The sequence below is a fragment of the Geotrypetes seraphini genome, chromosome 7, assembly GCF_902459505.1.
Source record: "Geotrypetes seraphini chromosome 7, aGeoSer1.1, whole genome shotgun sequence".
Classification (NCBI taxonomy): Eukaryota; Metazoa; Chordata; class Amphibia; order Gymnophiona; family Dermophiidae; genus Geotrypetes; species Geotrypetes seraphini.
The window spans coordinates 1850462-1874187 of record NC_047090.1 but is presented as its reverse complement, the minus strand read 5'-3'; the positions used below and the strand labels follow the sequence as shown (position 1 = coordinate 1874187).

The 23726-nt window shown below is 43.6% G+C and overlaps 1 protein-coding gene across 1 annotated transcript in view; it reads right to left on the bottom strand.

The window, feature by feature from the left end:
* Positions 1-23726, bottom strand: part of LOC117363647 — a 135028-nt gene that overhangs the window by 29167 nt on the left and 82135 nt on the right. The window contains exons 12-19 of the mRNA XM_033951738.1: positions 18334-18460; positions 15761-15905; positions 15535-15652; positions 11234-11324; positions 7710-7803; positions 6485-6605; positions 2321-2399; positions 917-1010 (exon numbers count right to left, since the gene is read on the bottom strand). Of these exons, the coding sequence (XP_033807629.1) occupies positions 917-1010; positions 2321-2399; positions 6485-6605; positions 7710-7803; positions 11234-11324; positions 15535-15652; positions 15761-15905; positions 18334-18460 (869 nt within the window). The remainder of the gene's footprint in view (positions 1-916; positions 1011-2320; positions 2400-6484; positions 6606-7709; positions 7804-11233; positions 11325-15534; positions 15653-15760; positions 15906-18333; positions 18461-23726) is intronic.

Sequence of the window (23726 nt, the reverse complement as noted above, 5' to 3'; positions counted from 1 at the left end):
AATGTTATGTATTAGACCATGTAGAACAGAGTGTACGTGGAGGCAATCGGCAATTATACTTACAACAACAGGAACAGCGCTGGATCTATCAGCTGGGATCTGTCATTCCAACAGGTTTAAATATGAATATAGACTGGTACTACTTTTATTAATTTGAATCTGTTTCTGATTATTTGAGCGTGCTGCAATTCCTGAGAACCAATCCAGTTTGACTGTGACAGAGTGGACCATCCAATGAAGACAGTCCATACTCTCTCCGTAACAGTGACGTGGAGGTGAGTGATTGGTGTATCTTCTGTATAAAGCTTTCTGAGAAGCCGACGCTAGTGAGATCGCGCAAGCAACTAATGCAGTGAGTAATATTAATTTTCCTTTTTTAAGACAACGGGAGCCTGCTAAGGATATGCGATAGAGATTTATATTATTTTCTTACAGAGTTGTGTGAAGGAAGTGGGCGTCAGTAAGCCCTGAAGAAACAGTTGATCACCTTGAAACGTTGGCTATAAATGAGGCGCCACGTATTTACTTCAACACACTGTTGTCAGCATTGCTAAGAGAACGACTCGCGTCCCATATTTAAACAAGCTTAGTGGCGATTGTATGGTCTTTGCGGAAGTTGTTTTGCCAATGATGTGGGTGGAGGAGGCTTGAGCGTTTTTGCCCTGCCCACACAAACCTGAGGCTTTTTCTTCCGTTTAGACAATACTTTCAGCTGACTGAGTGGAGCATAGTATTTATTGATATTTAAAAATGGCCTTGGCGCATGGGGAAAGACTGGTAAGAGCGTACTAAGGCCACTTATTTCCACAGCGTAGTGAAAAGACCCCTTTAATTCTTTAATCCAGCTATCCTCTTGCTTCTACAGAGCATATTATCATTCAACTTCCTGAAACACATTTTAAAATTTTAGTCCTACCTTATATTGATAGTCTGTCCACTCGTCTTCTTCACCTTTAAACTGCCAAGTATATTTACTTTTTAAGGTGGATCTCTGTTGCCCTTCTTCCACACTGGAACCATTAGAAATGTAATGTACATGTCAGATCAATGCTGTAGAATCATACAGAATATGTAGAAAAGAAAGGCATGGGGTGGGGGTGGGGGTGGGGGGCTGAATGACTCAATAGAGTTACTTAAGGATATAGAGCTACTGTTTGGACAGCTGCTTATATCTGGCCTAAGCAGGAAATGCCCAAATATTATTTTTGTGCAGTCAAACCTCGGTTTGTGAGTAACGGGGTTTGCAAGTGTTTTTGCAAGACGAGCAAAACACTCAAGCAAACTGTAACTCGCAAACCAAGCGTTGACTCGATTTGCGAGCCCCCACCCCACCCCGGGAACTGGCTTTGCTGCTTCCCCGAGGCTACCGCCACTGCTCCCTCCCTTCGCGACCGAGATCGCCTCCTCCCCCCACTGACTGGCCCTATCCTTACCCGTGCGCCGGTGCTGAAAGTGCTTGAACATAAGAATTGCCACTGCTGGGTCATGCCCAGCAGTCCGCTCACGCGGCAGCCCTCTGGTCAAAGACCAGCACCCTAACTGCATACGTTCTGGTTCAGCAGGAACTTGTCTAACTTTGTCTTGAATCCCTGGAGGGATCTCATGAGATCTAATCTCGGAGAGGGTGAGAGCCAGAAGGCCTTGAGCATGTGCAGATGCTCAAGGCCCCGCAGAAGCCCAGCAGAGAACCGGTGGCAGGCACTTTCAGCACCGGCGCACGGGTAAGGACAGGGCCGGTCAGTAGGGAAGGAGGCAATCTCAGTTGTGAAGGGAGGGAGCAGCGCCGGTGGCCTCAGGGGAACAGCAAAGCCGTTTCCCAGGGTGGAGTGACAAAGTGGAGGACAGCAGTGGAAGAAGACAGAAGAAGCGATATAGGTCGGGGGTCGGGTTCGGTGGCTCAGTTCAGGGGTCAGAGAGATGTACCTAAGTTAGTGGAACGAATCATCCAAGTTGCCATTATGGCCTATGGGGAACTTGATATATGAGCACTTTGGATTACGAGCATGCTTCTGGAACGAATTATACTTGCAAACCAAGGTCCCACTGTAATTTAAAATCTATTTGATAGGTCTATGTGAGATGAGTTGATAATCTCATGAGATTGGTGCGATTCCCTGATATTGGGCTGATGCGTTTTTTTTCTCCATATTAACTTAAGCCCGCTTTTACTAAGCCACGGGAGTGAGTGCCACATGGCAAATGCTCCAGTACCCAGTCAATTCCTATGGGTGTCAGAGCATGTAACGCATTGGACTTAGTTAGTATGGATAGATCTCAATTCTCATTAAGATGCACCTTCCAAAGAGAACCCATTACACACCTATTTGCCGCATGTTTTGCTTTTTTTGTCCTCCTGATTTCCCTGCTTGTTCCAGTCTGTTGGTTGGTTTGGATCATTCCTGGAAGTATAAAATGCATTTTTTAAAAAATTTTTTAATGTTTCTTTGGAGTTCTTAACGTTTTCTGGATATTTTCTGTAAACATCCTTGTTCATGGTATGAATCTTGGGTTCCAAAGCAGGAATAACTCACACTAAAAAACCATTCAGCTAGTGGGGAAAACAGTAATCGCCAAACAGACAGTAGTAATCTCTCCTTATACCAGATGTCAAGGTGAATGTGATTGTTTGTGATTGCCAATGTAGGACGTGGGGTGGGGTTGGTGGTGATTTGCATCAAGTAAGTAGTGGAGGTGGGAGAAGATCTTTGCGTTCCAAGAATTTAGCTTTACTGAAGACGTCTGTGAATCCAAGACTTGCTGAGACTGGTAAAATGACTTTCTGTTGTTCAGGAGTTAAGTTATGGAACTCCTTGGTGGGTCAGATACGAACTTGCTGTGAAAAGGGTAGGTTCAGAAAATGACTAAAGACGCGGCAATTCGTAGATGCCTTTTTTAAGTTACGTCTGCTAAACTTGATGAATTTTCCATGAACTTTCTTATCCACATTATGGCATTTCCTGAAGATTGTATTTTATTACACATCTATTTTATCATGTGTTTGCTTTTATTATGTCTTCATTTTAAATACTGTGTATGTAAATTATGTAAACTGTTTAGTTTTAAACGGTATATAAATTTTTTAAAATAAATAAAAAGTTGGAGGATGGGAACGGACTGCACACAATTAATATATATACATGCGGTGGCGTAGTAAAGGGGGGAGTGGGGATGAGCGGTCCGCCCCAGGCGTGTTCTTTGTAAAGGGTGAAACATAGAAACATAGAAGATGAAGGCAGAAAAGGGCCATAGCCCAACAAGTCTGCCCACTCTATTGACCCCCCCCCTGATTTTACCGCCTTAGAGAACCCATCCTCCTCTCCGCCTCCCCCGCTACAAGCGTGCGCCCCTACCTTTCCCTCATACCTCTAATTTTCCCTGTGCCCGTGTTGGTGCCACCCCCCTCTTTGACGTCACTTCCAGGCCCTGCCCCTAGGAAGTGACATCAGAGGGATAGCCAACACGACATGGTCAGTGATTTTGCCATGCCACTCATGCAGGGAAAATTAGAAGGGGAAGGGAAGGGGCGCACAAATTCGGCAGGGGGAGTTGGGAAGGAACGGAGGACGCCACCACCCCGGGCGCCACTTACCCTTGCTACGCTACTGTATATATACATATAGACCATGGTGGCATTCTGCATATCATTAGATCAGGTTGTTTAACCCATTGGATATATCAAGCCAATCTGGTTTTCAAGATGTCCACAATGAACATGCATGAGAGATATTTGCTTACAATGAAGGGATGTCCGAAAGACTGGGTTGTGAGGCGCTATATTAGACCAGTAAATATTAGCTATGTGAATTAAAACTTAATTTTATTTATTTTCCTTTCTTTTATGTTGCTTTTTTACATTTATTTATATTTCGTTTTTGTTTTTAATGCACTATTTCTGCTGCTCCTTGTAACCCTGGGCAAGCGACTTAGGGCTAGATTTACTAGAGGCAGCGATCGTCGCAAAACTTGTTTTCACAGGTTTAGCGACGATCGCTGCTAACCGACCCGATTCACTAAACTGCTCACCGGGTGTTTTCCCCTCGATTGCCCATTTTCTGATCCAGCCATGCAAATTAGTGTGTGTGTGTGTGTGTGTGGGGGGGGGGTCTGTCCCCAGCACACCTCCCCCCAAAGCAGCCCCCTTTCCGTCTCCCTATCTCTCCATGGCTCCTTCTGTCTCCCCCCAGCACACTCCTCCCCTCAAAGCAGCCCCCTTTCCCTATCCCTATCTCTCCATGGCCCGTTCTGTCTCCTCCCAGAGCAAAGCTATCTGTCTTCAGCACACCTCCCCTCCAAAGCAGCCCCCTTTCCCTCTCCCTGTCTCTCCATGGCCCCTTCTGTCTCCTCCCAGAGCAAAGCTGTCTGTGCCCAGCACACCTCCCTCCCAAAGCAGCCCCCTTTCCCTCTCCCTATCCATGGCCCCTTCTGTCTCCCCCCAGCACACCCCTTCCCCCAAAGCAGCCCCCTTTCCCTTTCCCTCTCCCCCTGGCTCCCGGTATTGATCCCCTTCTTACCCTCCCTCCATCCCGGCGTCTTCTGGCCTGCTCCTCTTCAAAGCAGCCTGCGATCGTGGTGGCTGGCTTTAGCGAACCTAGCAGGCCACTCTCCAACTCGGTAGCACGTTCCCTCTGATGCGATCCCGTGCGTCAGAGGGAGCGTGCTACTGAGGTTGGAGAGCGGCCTGCAAGGTTCTTTAAAGACGGCCACGATCGCAGGCTGCTCTGAAGAGGAGGATCAGTGGCGGCGGCAGCAGCGGCGAGTGAGGGCGGGAGGTGTGTTCCCTGCCGAGGATGCAGGGAGAGAGCACAGTCGTGCGCCTCCAGCCCCTGCAAGCGCCGTGTGGTGTCAAATAGAATACTGCCACAGAAGCACACCTCATGGCGCCAGGAATCACAAATTTTCAAGAGCGCATATGCGCTCTAGGGTTTTATTATTATAGATTGACAACAGTTCTCAAATATTAAGAAAACAGCAAGCATTTAACAAATTATAAGAATCAACAAGTATTTAAGACAATTTTTGATTGCTTTTGCCTTATGTATATATATATATTTTTTTTTGAGAGTTAGTAAATGTACTTTACAGTTGGATGAGTTCATGATTATACTTAACAATGAAAGATTTCACGATTAAACTTAAACATAGGGAAAGTTTCCCCTGCTGGCTCAGAGGGGTGGGCGGAGCAGTGCACTTGAGACTCGCCAATGTGGCCGCTGGTTTCGGTTGGCGATAGCCCACTTGAAGGGCGATAGCCTGCTTTTATTTCTTGAACTAATGGCCATGCACTAATGCTACCTCTAATGCACTGCCATTAACAAAAGTTAGTGCATGAGCACTTACCACCACTCATTTTGTAGGCAATCAGAGCTCATGTGATTTTATTTCCACGGTATAAATGTATTTCGCTGACTTTCCAGTTTCTTATGGTGTAAACCCCCTAGAACTTTTGGTAATGGCGGTATAAAAGAATAAATTTATTATTATTAATCCTGTGCTAATCAGTTAGTGTGCTGTAATGTAGGTGTGCTAACGGATTAGCACAGAAACACCAACTCTGCCCTCCTGACATACCCTCTCCATCAAAAATTACAAAGACTAGAGGAACACTAAGGGGAAGATTCTCAAAACTTACCATGCCCCTAACAATGTTCACTAAACCTGTTTAGCGCGCATGGCTCACCATGGTCTTTTCCAAGCTTTATAGCAGTCTCCGACTTTGCCATGCAAACATAGTACAACGAGGCCATTAATATTAAAATGAGCACGCCAGGCGATTCTCTGTCATTGCCGGGTGAGGTTCTAACCTCGTAATCACATTTGTGGGCAAATTTTTCTGAGCTGTTGTAGCCTTACTTTCCTATCAGTGCCTGTTCACTGATTGGCCCAGCCCCACCGGAAATTTTTTTTTTAAAAAAATAAAAAGGCCCCAAATCGAAGATTGGCAGGAGGGATGCCCACTCCCTCCCCCCGCAGCCATCAAACAACCCTCCTCTCCAGCAGCGGGATAGAGGTCCACTTCCTCCTGCCACTGCCGTAAAGCAACCCCCCCCCAAGCAAAAGAAGGGATGCCCACTCCCTCCTGTGGCCCCTGATGACACCCATGCCCCTATGACCCCCTGCCCCACCTACCTTCTTCAGGAAGGCCGGCCGGAGGGATGCCTACTCCCTCAGGCCGGCAGGCCCACCTCTTCAAAATGGCAGGCCTTCCCCTTCCCCTTGCATCCTGGAATGCACCAGGGAGGGGCCTAAGGCTCCAATTGGCCCAGGCACATAAGACCTTCTATGTTGTCACATCTAAGCTTCAGCGTGCCCAAGTGACTTTGCACTATTATTCTATAATAGGCTAAGCACTCCATAACCCCATTACAGTATTAGCGCTAAGCGCTTCTCGTTGTGATGCCTTGAGCCACCCTCTTATAGAACTGTCCCCTTAGGTTCTGGACTAAAGTTTGTAACAAAATTCATCATTACAGAAAGACAGTCTTACGTGCAAAATCCAGGATGTAGGTGAAACGGCCCGTGGAAAATGTCATAGATCCCTGAGGGTTCTGCTGATAATTCTGTTCGATATCGGCACTGCTAACAGTACAACGTACGCCACGAGCATTCTAGAAACGCAAACAGTGAACAATAAAATGCCTTACTCTTCCTAAATGCTTTACAGATTTAAATGCATTAAGAGACACAAGGTATAAAAACTGTACGATGGCAATCAATAACAACAATACTATTTATTATTAAAATAACTTGTTATACTGCCAGTGTCTGTTAACACACACTAAGGGCTCCTTTTACAAAGGAGCGCTGAGCGTTTTAACGCACGCACCGGATTAGCGCGCACAATAGCGCATGCTAGCCGAAAATCTAACGCCCGCTCAAAAGGAGGCGGTAGCGGCTAGCACGCGGCAATTTAGTGCGTGCTATTAGAAACATAGAAAGATGACGGCAGAAAAGGGCTTCTGCCCACTCTACTGTCCCACCCCATTAAGTCAGAGTGCTTCTCGACCCACGTAGAGATCCCATGTGGATGTCCCATTTATTCTTAAAGTCAAGCACGCTAGTGGCCTTGATCACCTGCACCGGTAGTTTGTTCCAGTGATCCACCACCCTTTCTGTAAAGAAAGGCCCTAACGCGCCTTCGTAAAAGGAACCCTAAGCTTTACTAAATTGGCTCCATAATTCATCAGGGTATCATATCTTTAAGCGCCCTCCCTCCCCCCCTGTCTTAGAAAGCCATGTTATCGCCGACCGTGGTAGTATTAGCTCCGAAGCTCAAAGGAATTCTATGAGCGTTGGCGCTAATACCACCTTGGTCGGCAATGAAAACGCCTAAAGCGGCTTCGTAAAAAGGGGGGGGGGGTAAATTAATTAATTCGTTAAAAGATATTTCTTTATTTAAGCATTTATATACCACTTATAGTCTAAGTGGTTTACATTCAGGTACTCAAGCATTTTCCCGTCTATCCTGGTGGGCTCACACTCTACCTAATGTACCTGGGGCAATGGGGGATTAAGTGACTTGCCCAGGGTCACAAGGAGCAGTGTGGGATTTGAACTCACAACCTCAGGGTGCTGAGGCTGTGGCTCTAACCACTGTGCCACACACTCCCCATATTTAGTCATTCGTTTTACTTTTTGCTTCCACAGAGCAATATTATTCATTCAGCTGGTGAAACACATTTTAAAATTTCGATCCGTCCTTTCAGTCCTACCTTATAGTGATAGTCTGTCCACTGGTCTTCTTCTCCTTTGAACTGCCAAGTGGATTTACTTTTTAAGGTGGATCTCTGTTGCCCTTCTTCCACACTTGAGGCATTAGAAATTTAACATGGACATGTCAGAACAATGCTGTAGAATCATACAGAATATGTAGAAAAGAAAGGCATTGGGGGGGGGGGGGGGGGGGGGATGAATAGCTCATTGGATTGGCCCAAGGTTGCAGAGCTATGGACAGCTGCTCATATGTGGCCTAACTAGGTATTTATTTATTTAAAAAATTTCTATACCATCTAAAAGAAAACAGCACAAACGAGGGACAAAATCATCAAGAATTTAAACGCACAGTGATGCCTCGAACAGGATAAGTCGGACCCTATAAAAAAGCATTAACATACAATTGGTTTCTGAGGAGCTTTCTAAAAGTTCCTCTATAAACACGTTTTCTCAACTGTGAATTCCATAATGTCACCAGTGAATTCCATAATGTCACCCCCGCACAACAGAAGATCATTTCATTTACAAGTTGCTTGGTTATTCTATGTGAATAAGTTGATGGTGTCGGTTCGATTCTCAGAAGACAAGGGTATACGTAGCTTTAGTTGCGTTTGAGCGGCCAATGGCTCTTTCCACTTTGGAGTCAGGCCTACCCAATTGGCAGTTGAACAAGCCAATGATTGGAGAACTACAGGTGTTTTTATAAATTGCTTATATAAATTGCTTTGAAAAGTGCCCTCCTTGAAGGCCATCTTCCATTTAAATTGAGAACAATTTAAATGGGCAGGAGAGGCACTGTTAAGTCATTGTGAATATCTACCTCTACATTTTCTATAGGGAAGCTGACCTTCAAGGAGAGTAATTTTAAAGGCAAACAACAAAAGCCCAACAGGTCCACAGTGATAAAAAGGGAAACCCAAAAGAGAAGCTGAAACTGTAGAGTCCAATGTTCTTGACGTAATATTTATGAGATAAATTAAAGGCAAATACATCCATTGTGAACAGCAGCTGGATCCACAGTTTAGTAGCTGTCACTATTGGCAATTTCAAAGATAAGTTTAAAGGTTTTTTAGTTGAATTTATATCCACTGTGCGCCTACTGACCTGGACCCCTGAGGAAGGCTTGTGTTAGCCAAAACACGGACCGCGTTGAGTCCGCTACTAAACGTTTAGGTCAGTTGCTCTTCACAGTGGAGTAATTATAACATCTATTTTTAGAGAGAGATATTCCTGCCCTGTTAAATTGTGGTGAGCAGGCCATACCTATATTTTCAGCAGCATTTAGCCACTTAGGACCTGTTTCTGTAAATTAGGCACCGATAAGTGTGGCACACTTTATAGAATCATGCTTAAATTGGCTTAGGCCTCTTAACATTAGATGCTCCCTAGGGTTTTCTTGGCCTAAGTGGCTGCACCTAAGTTAGGCACCTACAGGCAAAACACACCCACGATCCACCCCTAACCGTGCCTACTTGGACTAGGCGCCTACCTCAAAGTGATAGGCGCCTAACATCAAATTAAGTGCAATTTATGTCAATTAAGAGGCGTTGATTGTGTTATCGGTGCAGATTAAGCCTATTAAACAAAGAAGTTTGGAGCCTACGTTGGATAGGCTCCGCCAATGTAGGCACCTAACTTTAGGCGCTATTTATAGAATCAGGGCCATAGTGCCATTGAAAATCTTAGGTGGCTGCTGTGGCACTATTCAGGGGTGCTAGGATTTATCATAGCAAGCTGCCTCCAGAGACCCAGAATTGAACCAGCTCGTCAAAGTATCAGTCTCCTACATGCATTTTTAGAAAGCTCCTAATAACACACCTATTCTCTAAATTTGGCCGTCTTTCTTAAGATACTTTTGGATGTAAAGACAACTGTTAACCGCTCTTGCAATATAGCTCACTGGCACTGGTCAGCTCGACCTCCTTTGTCAATCTCAACTGCTAACCTTTGTAAATCTTATTGTTAACTGCTTTTGCCAAGTTATGTGGTAGCTCTATGACTCTGGTCAACTCTACTTCTTTGTAAATCTATACTGCCAATTAGAGAATGGCATGGGGACAAACTTTTCCCTGTCCCCGTGGGAACTCATTTTCCTGTCCCGTCGAATTCTTTTCCTGTCCCTGCCCCATTCCTGCAAACTCCGTCCTCATCTGCATAAGTCTCAAACCCTTTAAAATCATAAGTAGAAACATTCTAGAACTCAGATTGTGATGTCATAATGCCTCATTCCACCAATGCCTAAGCTCCGTCCTCATCTGCACAAGCCTCAAACGCTTTAAAATCATAAGTGTTTGAGGTTTGTGCGGTTAAGGCAGAGCTTACAGGAATGGGACAGTGACAAAACTCGCGGGGACGGGAAAATTGAGTTCCTGCAGGGCCGGGGGAAAAAATTTGTCCCCATATCATTCTCTACTGCCAACCTCCCTTGTAATTCCACTGTTAACCTCTTTTGTCACTGACTTTGGTCAGTTTTACCTCTTTTGTAAACCGCATAGAACCGAAAGGCTTATGCGATATATAAATAAAAATTTGTTATGTTAGATTCAGCCTACTACTCAGGAAAAGTGAAAAGGCTCTCCTAACTTTATCTGGCTGTTATCTGGACATTGGTCTGAATATTGCTGGTAGCTGGATAAATTCTAGTTAAGCGTTGTTTGGTGTCCGCAATTAGAGCACCTAGCGGTGACTAACCTAGTCGCCATTTATAGAATCTGACCCTTACTGTCTAAGGCGGCCAGAGCCTTTACACTTGCCAACAGCTGCAGTTTGACTATTGGACTCCAGAGAAAAGGCTAAAAAGATCCCATTTAACAGATGTAAAGTGCACAGTGTACATTTGCAACTCTTTAATGTTCTTTGTCTACAACAGCAACATTAGGTGTTTGACCAACATAAGAACATAAGAAGTTGCCTCCGCTGGGTCAGACCAGAGGTCCATCACGCCCAGCAATCTGCTCCCGCGGCAGCCCATCAGGTCCATGACCTGTAAGATGATCCTTGTCTAAAACCCTTTAGTCCCCTTTATCCTTCTATCTATACCCTTTCATAACCTATCTCTACCTCTATCTATATCCCTCAATCCCCGTATCCTTCAGGAATTTATCCAATCCTTCTTTGAAACCCCGTAGTGTACTCTGTCCTATCACAACCTCCGGAAGCGCATTCCAGGTGCCCATCACCTTCTGAGTGAAAAAGAATCTCCTAGCATTTGTACTAAACCTGTCCCTTTTCAATTTCTCTGAGTGGCCCCTTGTTCTTGTGGTTCCCAATAGGCTGAAGAATCTGTCCCTCTCTACCTTCTCTATGACTTTCATGATCTTGAAAGTCTCTATCATGTCTCCTCTGAGTCTCCGCTTCTCCAGGGAGAAGAGCCCCAGCCTTTCTAACCTGTCTGCGTATGAAAGATTTTCCATACCTTTTATCATTTTCGTCGCTCTTCTCTGAACCCTCTCAAGTATCGCCATGTCCTTTTTAACATGGCTGCCAAAGTTTTTCTGTGAAGAGGAATGTTCCGACTACATACCTGGTTGTCTGATTCTGCAGAACAGAATGGAACTTTGGTCTCCTCCTTATCTGTTTTTGCACTGATGTATAGTCATTAGTCTGTGTCATTGCTAGAAAGAAATAGCATGTGTGCCAGTTATCGATAAGGAAAAAATAATCGTTGACATAAAAAAGCATATAGGGCCCAATTCTCTAAGAAGTGCTTATCTTAGGTGCCTACATTGAGGACACCTAGTGATGCCTAATTAAAATACGCATGGAAACTAAACTGTTTTAATTAGCTTAAATGCATGGTAATTGACCACACCATTGACCATAATTAAAAAGAATAAAGAAATTAATCATTTGAGTTCCATGCGGAACTCAGAGCAGTGCCTAGCAATGCGTAAGTTGAGATGCCTACCCATGCCTAATGATGCCAGACACCTACCTGAAAAGTAGGCATGGTTAGGGGCAAACATCTGAAAACCTGGCTTTTTTCAAAAATGTAACACTTACCCCTTCTTTGGCCTCCTAAGCCCTCCAAATATCCCTCTCACTATTCCCTTTAACCTCTTTGGAGTTTCCTTTCTCTCTCAATTCTTGTAAACCGTGCCGAGCTCTACGATTGTGGAGATGATGCGGTATATAAACCTAAGGTTTAGTTTAGTTTAGGGATAGGTGTGGTTGACTTAGGCATCACTAGGCATCAGAGTTAGCCACCAGTAAATTAGGCCAGGAAAACCCTGGCCTAATATACAGGTGCCTACCTCTAGGACACCTAGTAATGCTTAGGTGTTGCTAAGCGTGACTCTATAAAGGATGCCTTGCGGTTGACTGACAACCATACAGAGCAGTGCCTACAATGTAGGCATGCTTAGGCACCATTTATAGAATCAGGCCAACAATACCAAGGTATATCCTTAAGGTTCACATTAGTCGAAAACCTTCTCCCTTAACCCCATGCAGAGCCAGTGTTAGACATGGAGGAGGCCCCAATGTCTTCTTGCAGGATGTGCCTTCTTTGGCATGAGGCAGAGTTGAGACCTCGTTACACGGGGACCCAAGGCAATTGCCCTATTTGCCAAACCTAATGCTAGCACTGACTATATGGTTCAGTGTCAGGGCCGTGCACTGGAAGGTGTTGGTTAAATCCCTAAGTCAGGTCTCCTGCTCCCTGAGTTGGTCTGAGAATGGTGTGAAGTTAGCTTTCACAGACCAGTCTTGGGGGAAGAAGAGTTGTCCTGAATTAAACCAGCCAGAGGAAGCCAATGTAGTTGACGTAATATGGGAGTAATTCAATCATACTTCGTACTAGAAAATGACACAGAGACAAATTTGTCCCTGTCCCTACAGCAGGGGTGGCCCACACTTTTTGGGCTTGCGAGCTACTTTTAAAATGACCAAGTCAAAATGATCTACTAACAATAAAATTGTAAAAAACACAAAGCACACTCTACGCAGAGAAAATGTTAATTATCATTTATATTCCGGATTTTTTTCAAAGAGGTCAAGGCAGATGACTTTATGCAATGTCACCTCAGTAACAACTATACAAAATTGGACAAATATACCCCTCCCTTTTTACTAAACCGTGATAGCGGTTTTTAGCGCAAGGAGCTGCGCTGAATGCCCTGAGCTGCTCTCGATGCTCACAGGCTCCCTGCGCTAAAAACCGCTATTGGGGTTTAGTAAAAGGGGGCCATAGTGCAAAATATAGACAGCAGATATAAATTCTCAAAATGGCCACATTTTGATCACTAACTTGAAAAAAAAATAATTTTTCCTACCTTTTTTGTCTGGTCATTATTCAAATCATTTTGGTCCCAGGCTCTAGTAGTCTTCTGATAACTCGCTTGCCAGGGTCTCCTGCCCATTTGTTGTTTTCTTCTTTCTCCGTGCTAACCATCAATCTTCCATCTCTGTCCTCCCCTTCCATTTCCCTTCCCTCCCCCGGAAGTCGGGCATCTTTCCTTTTTATCGTCTCCATCCACAGATCCACCTTTTCTCAACTACCCTTTCATCCAGCATCTCTCCCTCCTATCCCACCAACCCAGGGTCCACCATCTCTCCCTTTCTTTTCCCAACTACCAGCCTATCCAGTATCTCTATCCCCCTTCACACCATCCCTTGTGTTCAACTTCTTCCCTTTTTGTTCCTTCCTGCCCTAAATCCCATTGTCCGCCATCTCTCTCCCTCTCCTCTGTTTTTAGACCCATTATTTCTTCCCCCCCAAAGTCCGGCATATGCACATCTCTTTTAACCCACCTTCCCTCCCTCCCTCCGTGTACTTCTACACCAGGGCCCTCCTCTCCCGAAGGTCTGTCTCCCCTGAAGGCCTGCGCCCCATCCCTGAAGGCCTGCCTGACCCCCTGAAGTCCTGCACCCCACCCCTGAAGGCCTGCACCACCACCCCTGAAGCCTGTCCCCCTCCCCCCCTCGGAAGGCCTGCGTGTTCCTCCCTGACCTCCTGCATATCCATTAACCTAATTCCAGCACGGAGCAGCCTGCAAAGAGGATCGCCAGTACTTTAGCGATCCTTGCAGGTTGCCATAGGCCTCAGGAGCTGTCTTCCCTCTGCCGCGATCCTGCATCTGACTCAGAGGAGGGGCGGGACCGCGACAGAGGGAAGACAGCTCCTGAGGCCTATGGCAACCTGCAAGGATCGCTAAAGTACTGGCAATCCTCTTTGCAGACTGCTCCCTGCTGGAATTAGGTTAATGGATGTGTGGGAGGTCAGGGAGGAACACGCATGCCTTCTTGGGGGGGGAGGGGGATAGGCCTTCAGGGGTGGTGGTGCAGGCCTTCAGGGGTTGGGTGCAAGACTTCAGGGGGTCAGGCAGGCCTTCAGGGATGGGGCGCAGGCCTTCAGGGGAGATAGACCTTCGGAGGAAGAGGGCCCTGGTGTAGAAGTACACAGAGGGAGGGAGAGAAGGTGGGTTCAAAGAGACGCGCATATGCCGGACTTTGGGGGAGAAGAAATAATGGGTCTAAAAACAGAGGAGAAGGAGAGAGATGATGGACAATGGGATTTAGGGCGGGAAGGAACAGTCATAGGCAGGATCGCGGCAGAGGGAAGACAGCTCCTGAGGCCTATGGCAACCTGCAAGGATCGCTAAAGTACCGGCGATCCTCTCTGCAGGCTGCTCCCTGCTGGAATTAGGTAAAGGGATGTGCAGGAGGCCAAGGAGAAAGCTGGACACTACAGCACTTCCCGACTGACCCTCCCCCCTTTCCCTCTAAAGCAGAGGCAGCATCGGCCGGCCAGCAAGAGGCAGCGCTGCTGATCATGCTTTAGGGGGCAAGGGGGAAGGGTCAGTCACTGAATCGGGAGGCTGATTTTTTTTTTTTCCTCTTGGTTTTAAATTGTATCGATTCACCCAAAGTGAATCGATTTGAATCAGGCAGCACTATTCCCAACCTTGGTTCTTACCACAACAGGCGATGCACTGCTCCTGTCTCCTGTAGTAGGGTGCTAAGGGTTCATAGTCACTAGCGCGCAATTGACTTGCCACCGGTGCTAAGCTCCATCCCCGCCGACCTTCTAACCCCACCCTGCCAGCACTCTGATTGGCCAGTATTTTCCACGAGGCGGATTAATTGCACGCTAGTCAGGAGGAGATAAAAAGAGAAGGGAAACCGCATGGCTCCTCGATCGACTCGGGTTGCCTGAGCAATCGACTGGTCGATCGCGATCAACGTATTGGGCTTCCCTGCCCTACAGGATCTATCACCATCCCCGTGAGTTCTGTCCCTGTATCTGCCCTATCCCTGCAAGCTCTGTCCTCATCTGTACAAGCCTCAAACAAGTGATGGGGCAGGGACAGGGATAGAGCTCACGGTCACAGGATGAGGGGTAGAGATAAGTTTGTCCCTGTGTCATTCTCTACTTGTTACTTCCAGTTATTAATCTGGCTGAAGTATTTTGCACCAATTGTAGTCATTACAGACTAGTTTTACTTAAGTCATTGAAAAGAGAATTACAATCATCAACTCTTTTAACTTCCCTAATTGCTATGTACGAGTAAGTTTCTATGCTGCAGAATCTGGAACTCTTTCTCCCATATAAATGCATTAGGCTATTTCTTTGGGTGGGGAGAGCTTATTTCTCTGAACCCTCCTATCTAATTTAGCCTGTTTTCAAACTCAGTGTGTCTTTTACTGATTTTTTCCCACATATTGTACCAAACTTTATCCAATACTGTTAAAAATCTTCAGAGAGCTATTTTGCCCTCAGGCAGACAAACAGATATTTCTCCATCCCTTTTGTATAATTCTTTCCAACTTCTGCAGTGTTGAAAAGAATAAAAGTGGTAGACTAATAGACTTGAATTTGCTTACTGTTAAAATCTATGATGTAAGAAGATTGTCCGGCAGTGAACCCTATTGAACTGTGCCCTTTTTGATAGCGACGTTCGATGTGCGAACTCTTCACCGATGCCTTCAAATTCAATGAATTCTAAAAGCAAGATTAGACAACAGAGCACTTAAGCACATTTGATGTTTTGAGCCAGTACAACATCTTTCTAGACATGCCTGAAAAAGACATATTTCAATAACTACTTACCAGATGGCCATATTCGTACCAGCTTTTGTTATCACAATAGTACCAGCCATAGTCCTCTTTCTGGCCTGCCGGAAGGAACGTCTCGCGCAAAAGTTTTAAATTGGTGCCAGGAATACTCATTTTGTCGAAATCTAGAAATATTTTTCTGGAAAACAGAACAAACACTCTGCTAATACAGTTTGTTAAGATGTTGGTAGACGAAGTAATTCTATAACAGGGTGCTCATATTTCAGCGCCATTTGTAACATAGTAAATGACGGCAGATAAAGACCTGAACGGTCCATCCAGTCTGCCCATTAGTTATACCCATTAAAAATACATGATTAAATTAATTTGTCTCATCTTTGTTATTTTGGATCACAGACTGTAAAGTCCACCTGGTATTGTCCAACTGGTAAATGCTGAAGTTGCCTTCCAAGCTCTCTACAGCCTATCAACCATCCTGTTTGCAGGATATCTACTATAAAGTCTGGCCAGTAACATCTTCATGTTCCAAGCTAGTGGAGATCCCATTGATGCCCTATCCTGCCCATCCTACACCAAATTATCACATAGCTCTTTAATTTACATCCTTCATTTTCTAATTAGAGATCCTCTATGTTTATCCCATGCTTTTTTTTAATTCCATCACTGTTTTCCTCTCCACCACTTCTCTCGGGAGGACATTCCAGGCATCTGCCATCCTCTCCGTGAAAAAGAATTTCTTAACATTGCTCATGTGTCTTCCTCTCTGCAAACTCAAATTATGCCCTCTATTTTTAACATTTTCTCTTCTCTGGAAAAGATTTGGTTCTATATTAATACCTTTCAAGTATTTAAACGTCTGTATCATATCTCCCCTGCCCCTCCTCTCCTCCATCGTATATGTATTTAGGTCTTCCAGTCTCTTGTCCAACTTCTTTTGTTCAAACCCTTTACCATTTTTGTCGCCTTACTCTGGACCCCTTCAAGTCTTTTTATATCCTTCACCAGATGCACTCATGAGTGATTGTACACTTATACGGATAAGTGATAACAAAGCAGTTAATCACTATTCTGTAACGCACATAAATGGCATAATGTGAAAATGCGGACCATGGGAGGGGCACGGGCAGTGTTGCCATATATGCGCATTACTTACAGAATTCTGTAAGTCAATGGTTTCTGATGCATGGTCCTAGGGTCACTTGTGGCCCCTGAAGTCCTCCATTGCAACCCTCAAAACAGTTGGCTGAAATGCTTTTCAAATCCTGTAAAAGCGGTAATTTCAATCTTGCCCACTTGATATAGTAACTGCAAACAATCTCTTAAGTGTGTTACTGCTCTTAAGTGTGTTAATTTTCTGCTGTTGGCAATCCAAAATAAAGTGAGTGTTTAAAAAACAGACATGACCTCCTTCCCAGTCCAAGCCCTAAGTCCCAAGGCCTCACCTTGCTTCCCTGGTGGTCTAGTAGCACTATGGGACAGGAGCAAACCCCCACTTCCTTGGCAGCCATTTTTATCATAGAGAGAGCATGGTTAGAGGTGAGTGGCGATCTCTCCTGCTCCAATGTGCTGCTAGATCACCAGGAAAGTAAGGTGAGGCCCTGGGGTCAGGAGGGGACGAATGCTGCTTGTGTGTGTGGGGGAGGGTGGTGGGCAGACACACATGAACTATGACAGGAGGATCTGCTAGTTTGGAGGGGGGTAGGGATGCTGCCTATGGCAGGAAAATTCTGCCAGGTTGGGAGGGTGCTGGCAGTGTCATTGTTGATGGAGGAGAAGGAACAGGAAGGGAGGGAGGGTGGGAATGGTGGAATATAAACCCTTGGTTTATATTCGAGATACCACGAGATACCAATTTTCCCCTAAAACGGGGTGGGAGGTGGGGGAGAGAAAGAGTATCTCGATTTACAGACTATTCAGATGGGGTTATATTCGAGTATATGTGGTAACCTCCAGTGTATACACTTGCAAGAGAAATGTACTGGTTGGTAATTTTAATGTTACTAATAGGAACCTACAGTCAAAAGTTGTTGTTTTATTCCCCTAGATTTTTTTTTTTTCAGTTCATTTCACACATTTGATTTAACATACATTTTAAAATGTGCATTACAAATTTTTAATGCCCACAATCAATTGTGCACACATTAATTTTTAGGACAAGTAAATACATTGATTTTACAAGCATGCATTAAGTTTGTCAACACATACTTATGAACTAAATTAATGCTAATCAGGAGCATAGCCTGGAATCCATTTGAGGGGGAAAAGTTGGATTGAGAGGAGCTTGGTATTCTCTCTCCTCTCTCCCACCCCACCCCCCACCTCCATTGCTGGTGGGGATGTAATGCCCTGCTAGCTGAAGAAGTCACCCATGTATGAGCCCACCTGTGATACTAGAGCAGCGTTTCTCAACTCGGTCCTGGAGTTCCCCCTTGCCAGTCAGGTTTTCAGGATATCTACCATGAATATGCATGAACTTGATTTGCATACACCGCCTCCATTATATGCAAATTTCTTTCATGCATATTCATTTGGTTTGTAACAGACAGAAAGAAGAGTGTGCAAATGTGGGCTTTTATATCATATCATAGTACTTAAAAGGCACTTACCCATACTTGGAGGTAGTTAGGGTAATTCCATAGGCACCAGGCTGTGTATAATGAGCTTCTAGTACAAAGTCATTATTTATGGTTAATAGTTCTTCTCCATCCTGGATTCTCCATTGGTACATTTTGCCTTAAGAAGTGAAGAAAATCAAAACTTCAAGCATAAGCAAGTTTCAATCCTTTGTAACTGCTTTATAAAAGTTTCAAAAAACCCACAAATGGTGATGTTAAAGAAAAAGCTAAAAACAAAAGAGAAAACTGCAGACAGTAAAAAGCTATCCATCAGACTCCCACACTGAGGGAAATTCTATAAAAGGAGTCTAAAGATAGGCACCTAACTTAAGTAGTACCGTATTTTTTCGTTCCATAAAACGCACTTTTTCCCTCCCCAAAAGTGGGTGGAAATAAGGGTGTATCTTATGGAGCGAATATAACAACTCCCCTCCCTCCCCAGTACCTTTTTTTAATCCCGACGGTCCAGCGCGCTTTTCGCGCTCCTGCCTCGCTGGACGGCTGCTGATCTCTTCCGGCAGAGCGGCACACTGACGGCAGCCATTCAGAGAGCGGCACGGGACCAGGCAGGTGCGCACCTGCCTTGTGCGCCGCTCTGCCGCTGCCAGAAGAGATCAGCAGCTGTCCAGTGAGGCAGGAGTGCGGAAAGCGCACAGGACCACCGTGATTTAAAAAGGTACTCGGGGGAGGGGAGGGGAGGGGGGGCTGCCTACCACTAGACCTGCCTTGTACCCTGTCCTGACCTACCACTAGATCACCATATAGGGGACAAAGTACAGGGCAGGGCAGTTGGGTTTTTTCACCTCTGCAGGGGGTGCGTCTAATAGGATGAAAAATATGGTATATTGGTTTTAATTATGATCTTTAATAAGCTCTTAATTGAAAAAAAAAATTAATTGGGTGATAGGCACCTAACTTATGGTGCCTAACGGTGCTTAGCTCCAAAGTTAGGTGTGTTTAGGGGCAGAAAAGGACTTAGGCACCATTAGGCCTGATTCTCTAAAGTATTTAGGCACCTATAAAATAGGCTTTTAAAACCCTGGCCTACATTTTAGGGCTCCTCTGGGAAAAGCCTAGAAAATGTCTGTTACTTCCATAAAACTTTGTTTTTGTGACCAGGACAGTCAAATTTTGTAATTTATCTATTTAAAACACATTTTAAACTCTTTGTGTTGCACAGAAGGGAACGCCCACATTTTCCCATGCACAATTTTCCGGCAGGCTGTCAGTATCTTGAATTTTGAGCTGTTTGTCCTTGTGTTATGTGCATGTGAGTATTTGGGGAGGGGGAGGGGTCCCCTGACTCCTGTTTGCTGTTCTGCCAGCAAAGACTTAACTGCAAAATATTTTTTTTTTTGGGGGGGGGGTTCACTTGGCTGCTGGTTGTTGAAGTTAGGAGCTCCAGCAATCATGACAGGCCCTGTACTCTCTGGACCTATCGCTCAGCTCTTGTACACATGTGCCAGGCAGAGATCCTCCGCTTTTCACCCTGGTACTCAGCACAAATAGCGTGCACACTATTTGTGCTGAGCATTGCTCAGCAAATGGAAATTGCGCCCAAGCTGGTGTTTTCATACGGGTTGCCAGAGCTCTTTTCCTGTCCCTACCCCATTCCTGCAGGCTCTGTCCTCATCTGCACTTTAAAATCATAAGTGTTTGAGGCAGAGCTTCCAGAAATGGGGCAAAACTCACAGAGACAGGGCGGGGAAATTGATTTGTCCCATATCATTCTCTGCTCTGCGCATCCTGCCCTTAATGACAGCCCTCTAGATGGGCTCGACTGGCGCTGCAAGTAGCCCACTGAATTTTTCTTCTTGAACTTTCCTTCTTGCCCTATTAATGGTTTATAGTTTAATTGTAAACCTCATCGTAACATAACATAAAATCTATTTCTAGCCCGCATTACCTTTAAGTTCAACGCGGTTTACAAAAGATTAACTAAAAATACAAAAAATGATGAATACGAAATTCAGATCCCAAGAATTTTGAAAATAAAGAGGTTTTCAATTGTTTCCCAACAGGAAAATAAGAAACTGAAGAGAATAGCAAAGATTTGAAATCTTTAGCCCAAATTGAAGCCTGGTATGAAAGCCTGCGATCATGATATCTCTTAAGTTTACAACCTTTCACCGCCGGAAAAGTCAACAAGGCTTTAGAGCTTCGACTATATTTTTGAATGGAGAAACAAAAAAAAAAATCAATCAATCATGTAAGAAGGGGCTTCACCACTCTATAATACAGTCTAACTTGAAAATGATCCAAGACCAAAACTATGTTATTTAATTGGAAAAAAGACATACTATTATCAAAACCGTTTGTACTTAACAATATTACTCTTAATCTAGTATCCACTGTGAAAATACTCGGGGTTTTTTTAGATGATAATCTGACTTATCATGAACACATCTCCCACATCGTCAAAAATTGTTTCTTTAAACTACGGCAGATCAGATCAATTACCAAATTTCTAAGTTTACCATCACTAAAGATCCTAATTCATTCTTTCGTTATATCGAAAATTGATTATTGTAATGCCTTATTTATTAATATTACACAAAAAGAAAAAAGGAGATTACAGACCATCCAAAATACAGCTATAAAAATAATATATAATGCAAAAAAATATGATCATGTTTCCCCACTACTTAAAGACGCTCACTGGTTACCAATAAGTCACAGGACTCTGTTCAAAACAATGCTTCTCATCTTTAAGACTTTATTATACAATGAACCACAATTTATTTCAAAATCATTAATCCCTTACATAACCCAACGCCCATTACGATCATCAGAACAAAACCTTTTAACAGTACCGTCTTTGAAAATTATAGGTACACGAAGAGCCGACATGTTTACAGTAATGGGACCACAATGGTGGAATGCAATTCCCCAATATATCAGAACCGAACAAGACATTACAACTTTTAAAAAATTGCTAAAAACTTATTTATTTAAAGACGCTTTTACTTCTGATTGACCTAAAAACACTTTTTAATATTGGCCTAAACCTTATTGTTTTATTCCTTTAAAACCACTTACTTAAAGATTCTCTTTAATTTCAAAGTGTTTATTTGCTTTAGTGACAGCCTTAGCTTGTGTTTTGATAAGGTTAAACCTAGCCTTTTGTTTTTCCCTTTTTTTCTAACCCAACATTGTAACTTTATGTTATTCCTTACCCCTCATGTATGTTTTAGATGAAATGTAAGGTGTAATTTGTCAATATTTGTTATATTTTAGCCTCTTGAATACTTTTATGTTGAAAATGTACATCGCCTAGAAATTTTGTAATAGGCGATTCATCAAATATCTAATAAAACTTGAAACTTAAACTTGAAACATGATCCGCACTTCAACAGGCAGCCAACATAACTCGGTAGAAATGAGAGACGTGATCAAACCTTTTCAAACAAAAATAAGTCTGGCCACAGTGTTTTGAATGATTCTCAGTTTGGAAAGATTTTTCTTAATACCAACTAAGTAAACAACGTTGCAGTAGTCCAAATGGCTTAGTACTAAAGACTGTACCAACAATTTAAATGCCAAAAAATCAAAATAAGCTCCAAGGGCTCCTTTTACTAAGCTGCGCTAGCGGTTTTAGCTCATGCTAGACGCTAACGTCACCAATGAGCTGGCGTTAGTTTTGGGCGTGTAGTGTGGGGGTTAGCGCACACAGCAATTTAGCATGCGCTAAAAACGCTAGCGTACCTTAGTAAAAGGAGCCCTAAGTGTACGTAATTTCCAAAGAATATGGAAGCCTTTGCGGACTATAATAGCGACTTGATTATGCATAGGTTATGGTCAAGGGTAATACCCAAAATCTTAACAGAGTGAATCGGAAAGTGTACAGTTTTTAGTGTGATAGATGTCTCTTTTTTTTTTTTTTTTTTTTTAATATTCTTTATTCATTTTCAAGATTGCATTAAGTGTTAAAATATATTCATTCACCTTAACAATAAATACATCACTTACAAACAATCATTGATACATTTCATAAATTCTTATCCCTTCCCCTATCCCACCCTCCTTCCCATATATTCCATTATCATATCATAAAAAACATGTAATAAAAAATCCCCCCCTCCCTACACCTTAATTGATAAATATAAGGGAAACAATTTTAAATTAATCTTTACAATACTTCGTTAATGGATTCCACACATCCTGAAACTTCTTAAAATAACCCCGTTGTAATGAAATAAACCTTTCCATTTTATAGATATGGCATAAAGAGTTCCACCAGAAGTTGTAAATTAATCTCCTCCAATCCTTCCAATTAAATGTGATTTGCTGAATGGCAAATGCTGATGTCTCTAAATTATTCTGACAAGAAAAAATTTTGTTTTTTCAGAATTGAGCTTTAATTTAAATTCTGACATCCATCCCTCAATTAAATCAAAAACTTACTCAATAATATGTGTGATGTTAGCAACTAATTATGATGGTAATATCATTTGCATAGTTAAACAATTTTATACCCAAATTACTTAGTTTAGAACCCAAAGAAGAAAGGTAAACATTAATCAACAGTGGGAAGAGTGGTAAACCCTGAGGGACCCCACAAAGATTCTGCTACTCATGAGAACAAACATTATCCATTCTAACTTGATAAGTACGAGAAGATAAAAAATCCTGAAACCAAGCATAGATGTTATTTCGTATCCCAAGTGACTCTAAGTATTCTAATAATTTGGTATGATCAACTAAGTCAAATGAACTGCTTAAATCGAATTGCTTAATGAGGGCATTGCTGCCCTTACTAAGCAGGTTATAAAGACAGTTTCTGTGCTATATTGACAGCGAAAACCGGACTGAGAATCATGGAGCAAAGCATGCCACTTCAAGTAACTCGAAAGCTGCAATTGAGCCAAACCCGCCATTATTTTGATGAATAATGGGATAGAAACGATAGGTCTGTAGTTGGAACCAAGGAACGAGATTCTTTAGGATTTTTAACTGTTGGTATAATGAGAATTGAGCGATGTCCTGGCGAAACCGTTGGCTGAGCTATTCAATCTCTCCCTAAGTAAGGGGAAAGTTCCCCTGGACTGGAAATTAGCTAATGTCGTTCCTCTGCATAAAAAGGGTTGCAGGGCAGAGGCTGCGAATTTATAGACCGGTGAGTCTCACATTAATAGTGTGCAAACTCATGGAAACACTAATTAAAAGCAAATTGGACACGATCTTGAATGAAGGGAATCTTCGGGATCCCAGTCAGCATGGATTCACCAAGGGTAGGTCCTGCCAATCCAATCTCATCAGCTTCTTTGACTGGGTAACAAGAAAGTTGGACTTGGGAGAGTCTTTGGACGTCGTGTACCTGGACTTCAGTAAAGCTTTTGATAGTGTTCCACACCACAGGCTGCTAAGCAAGATGGAATCGAAGG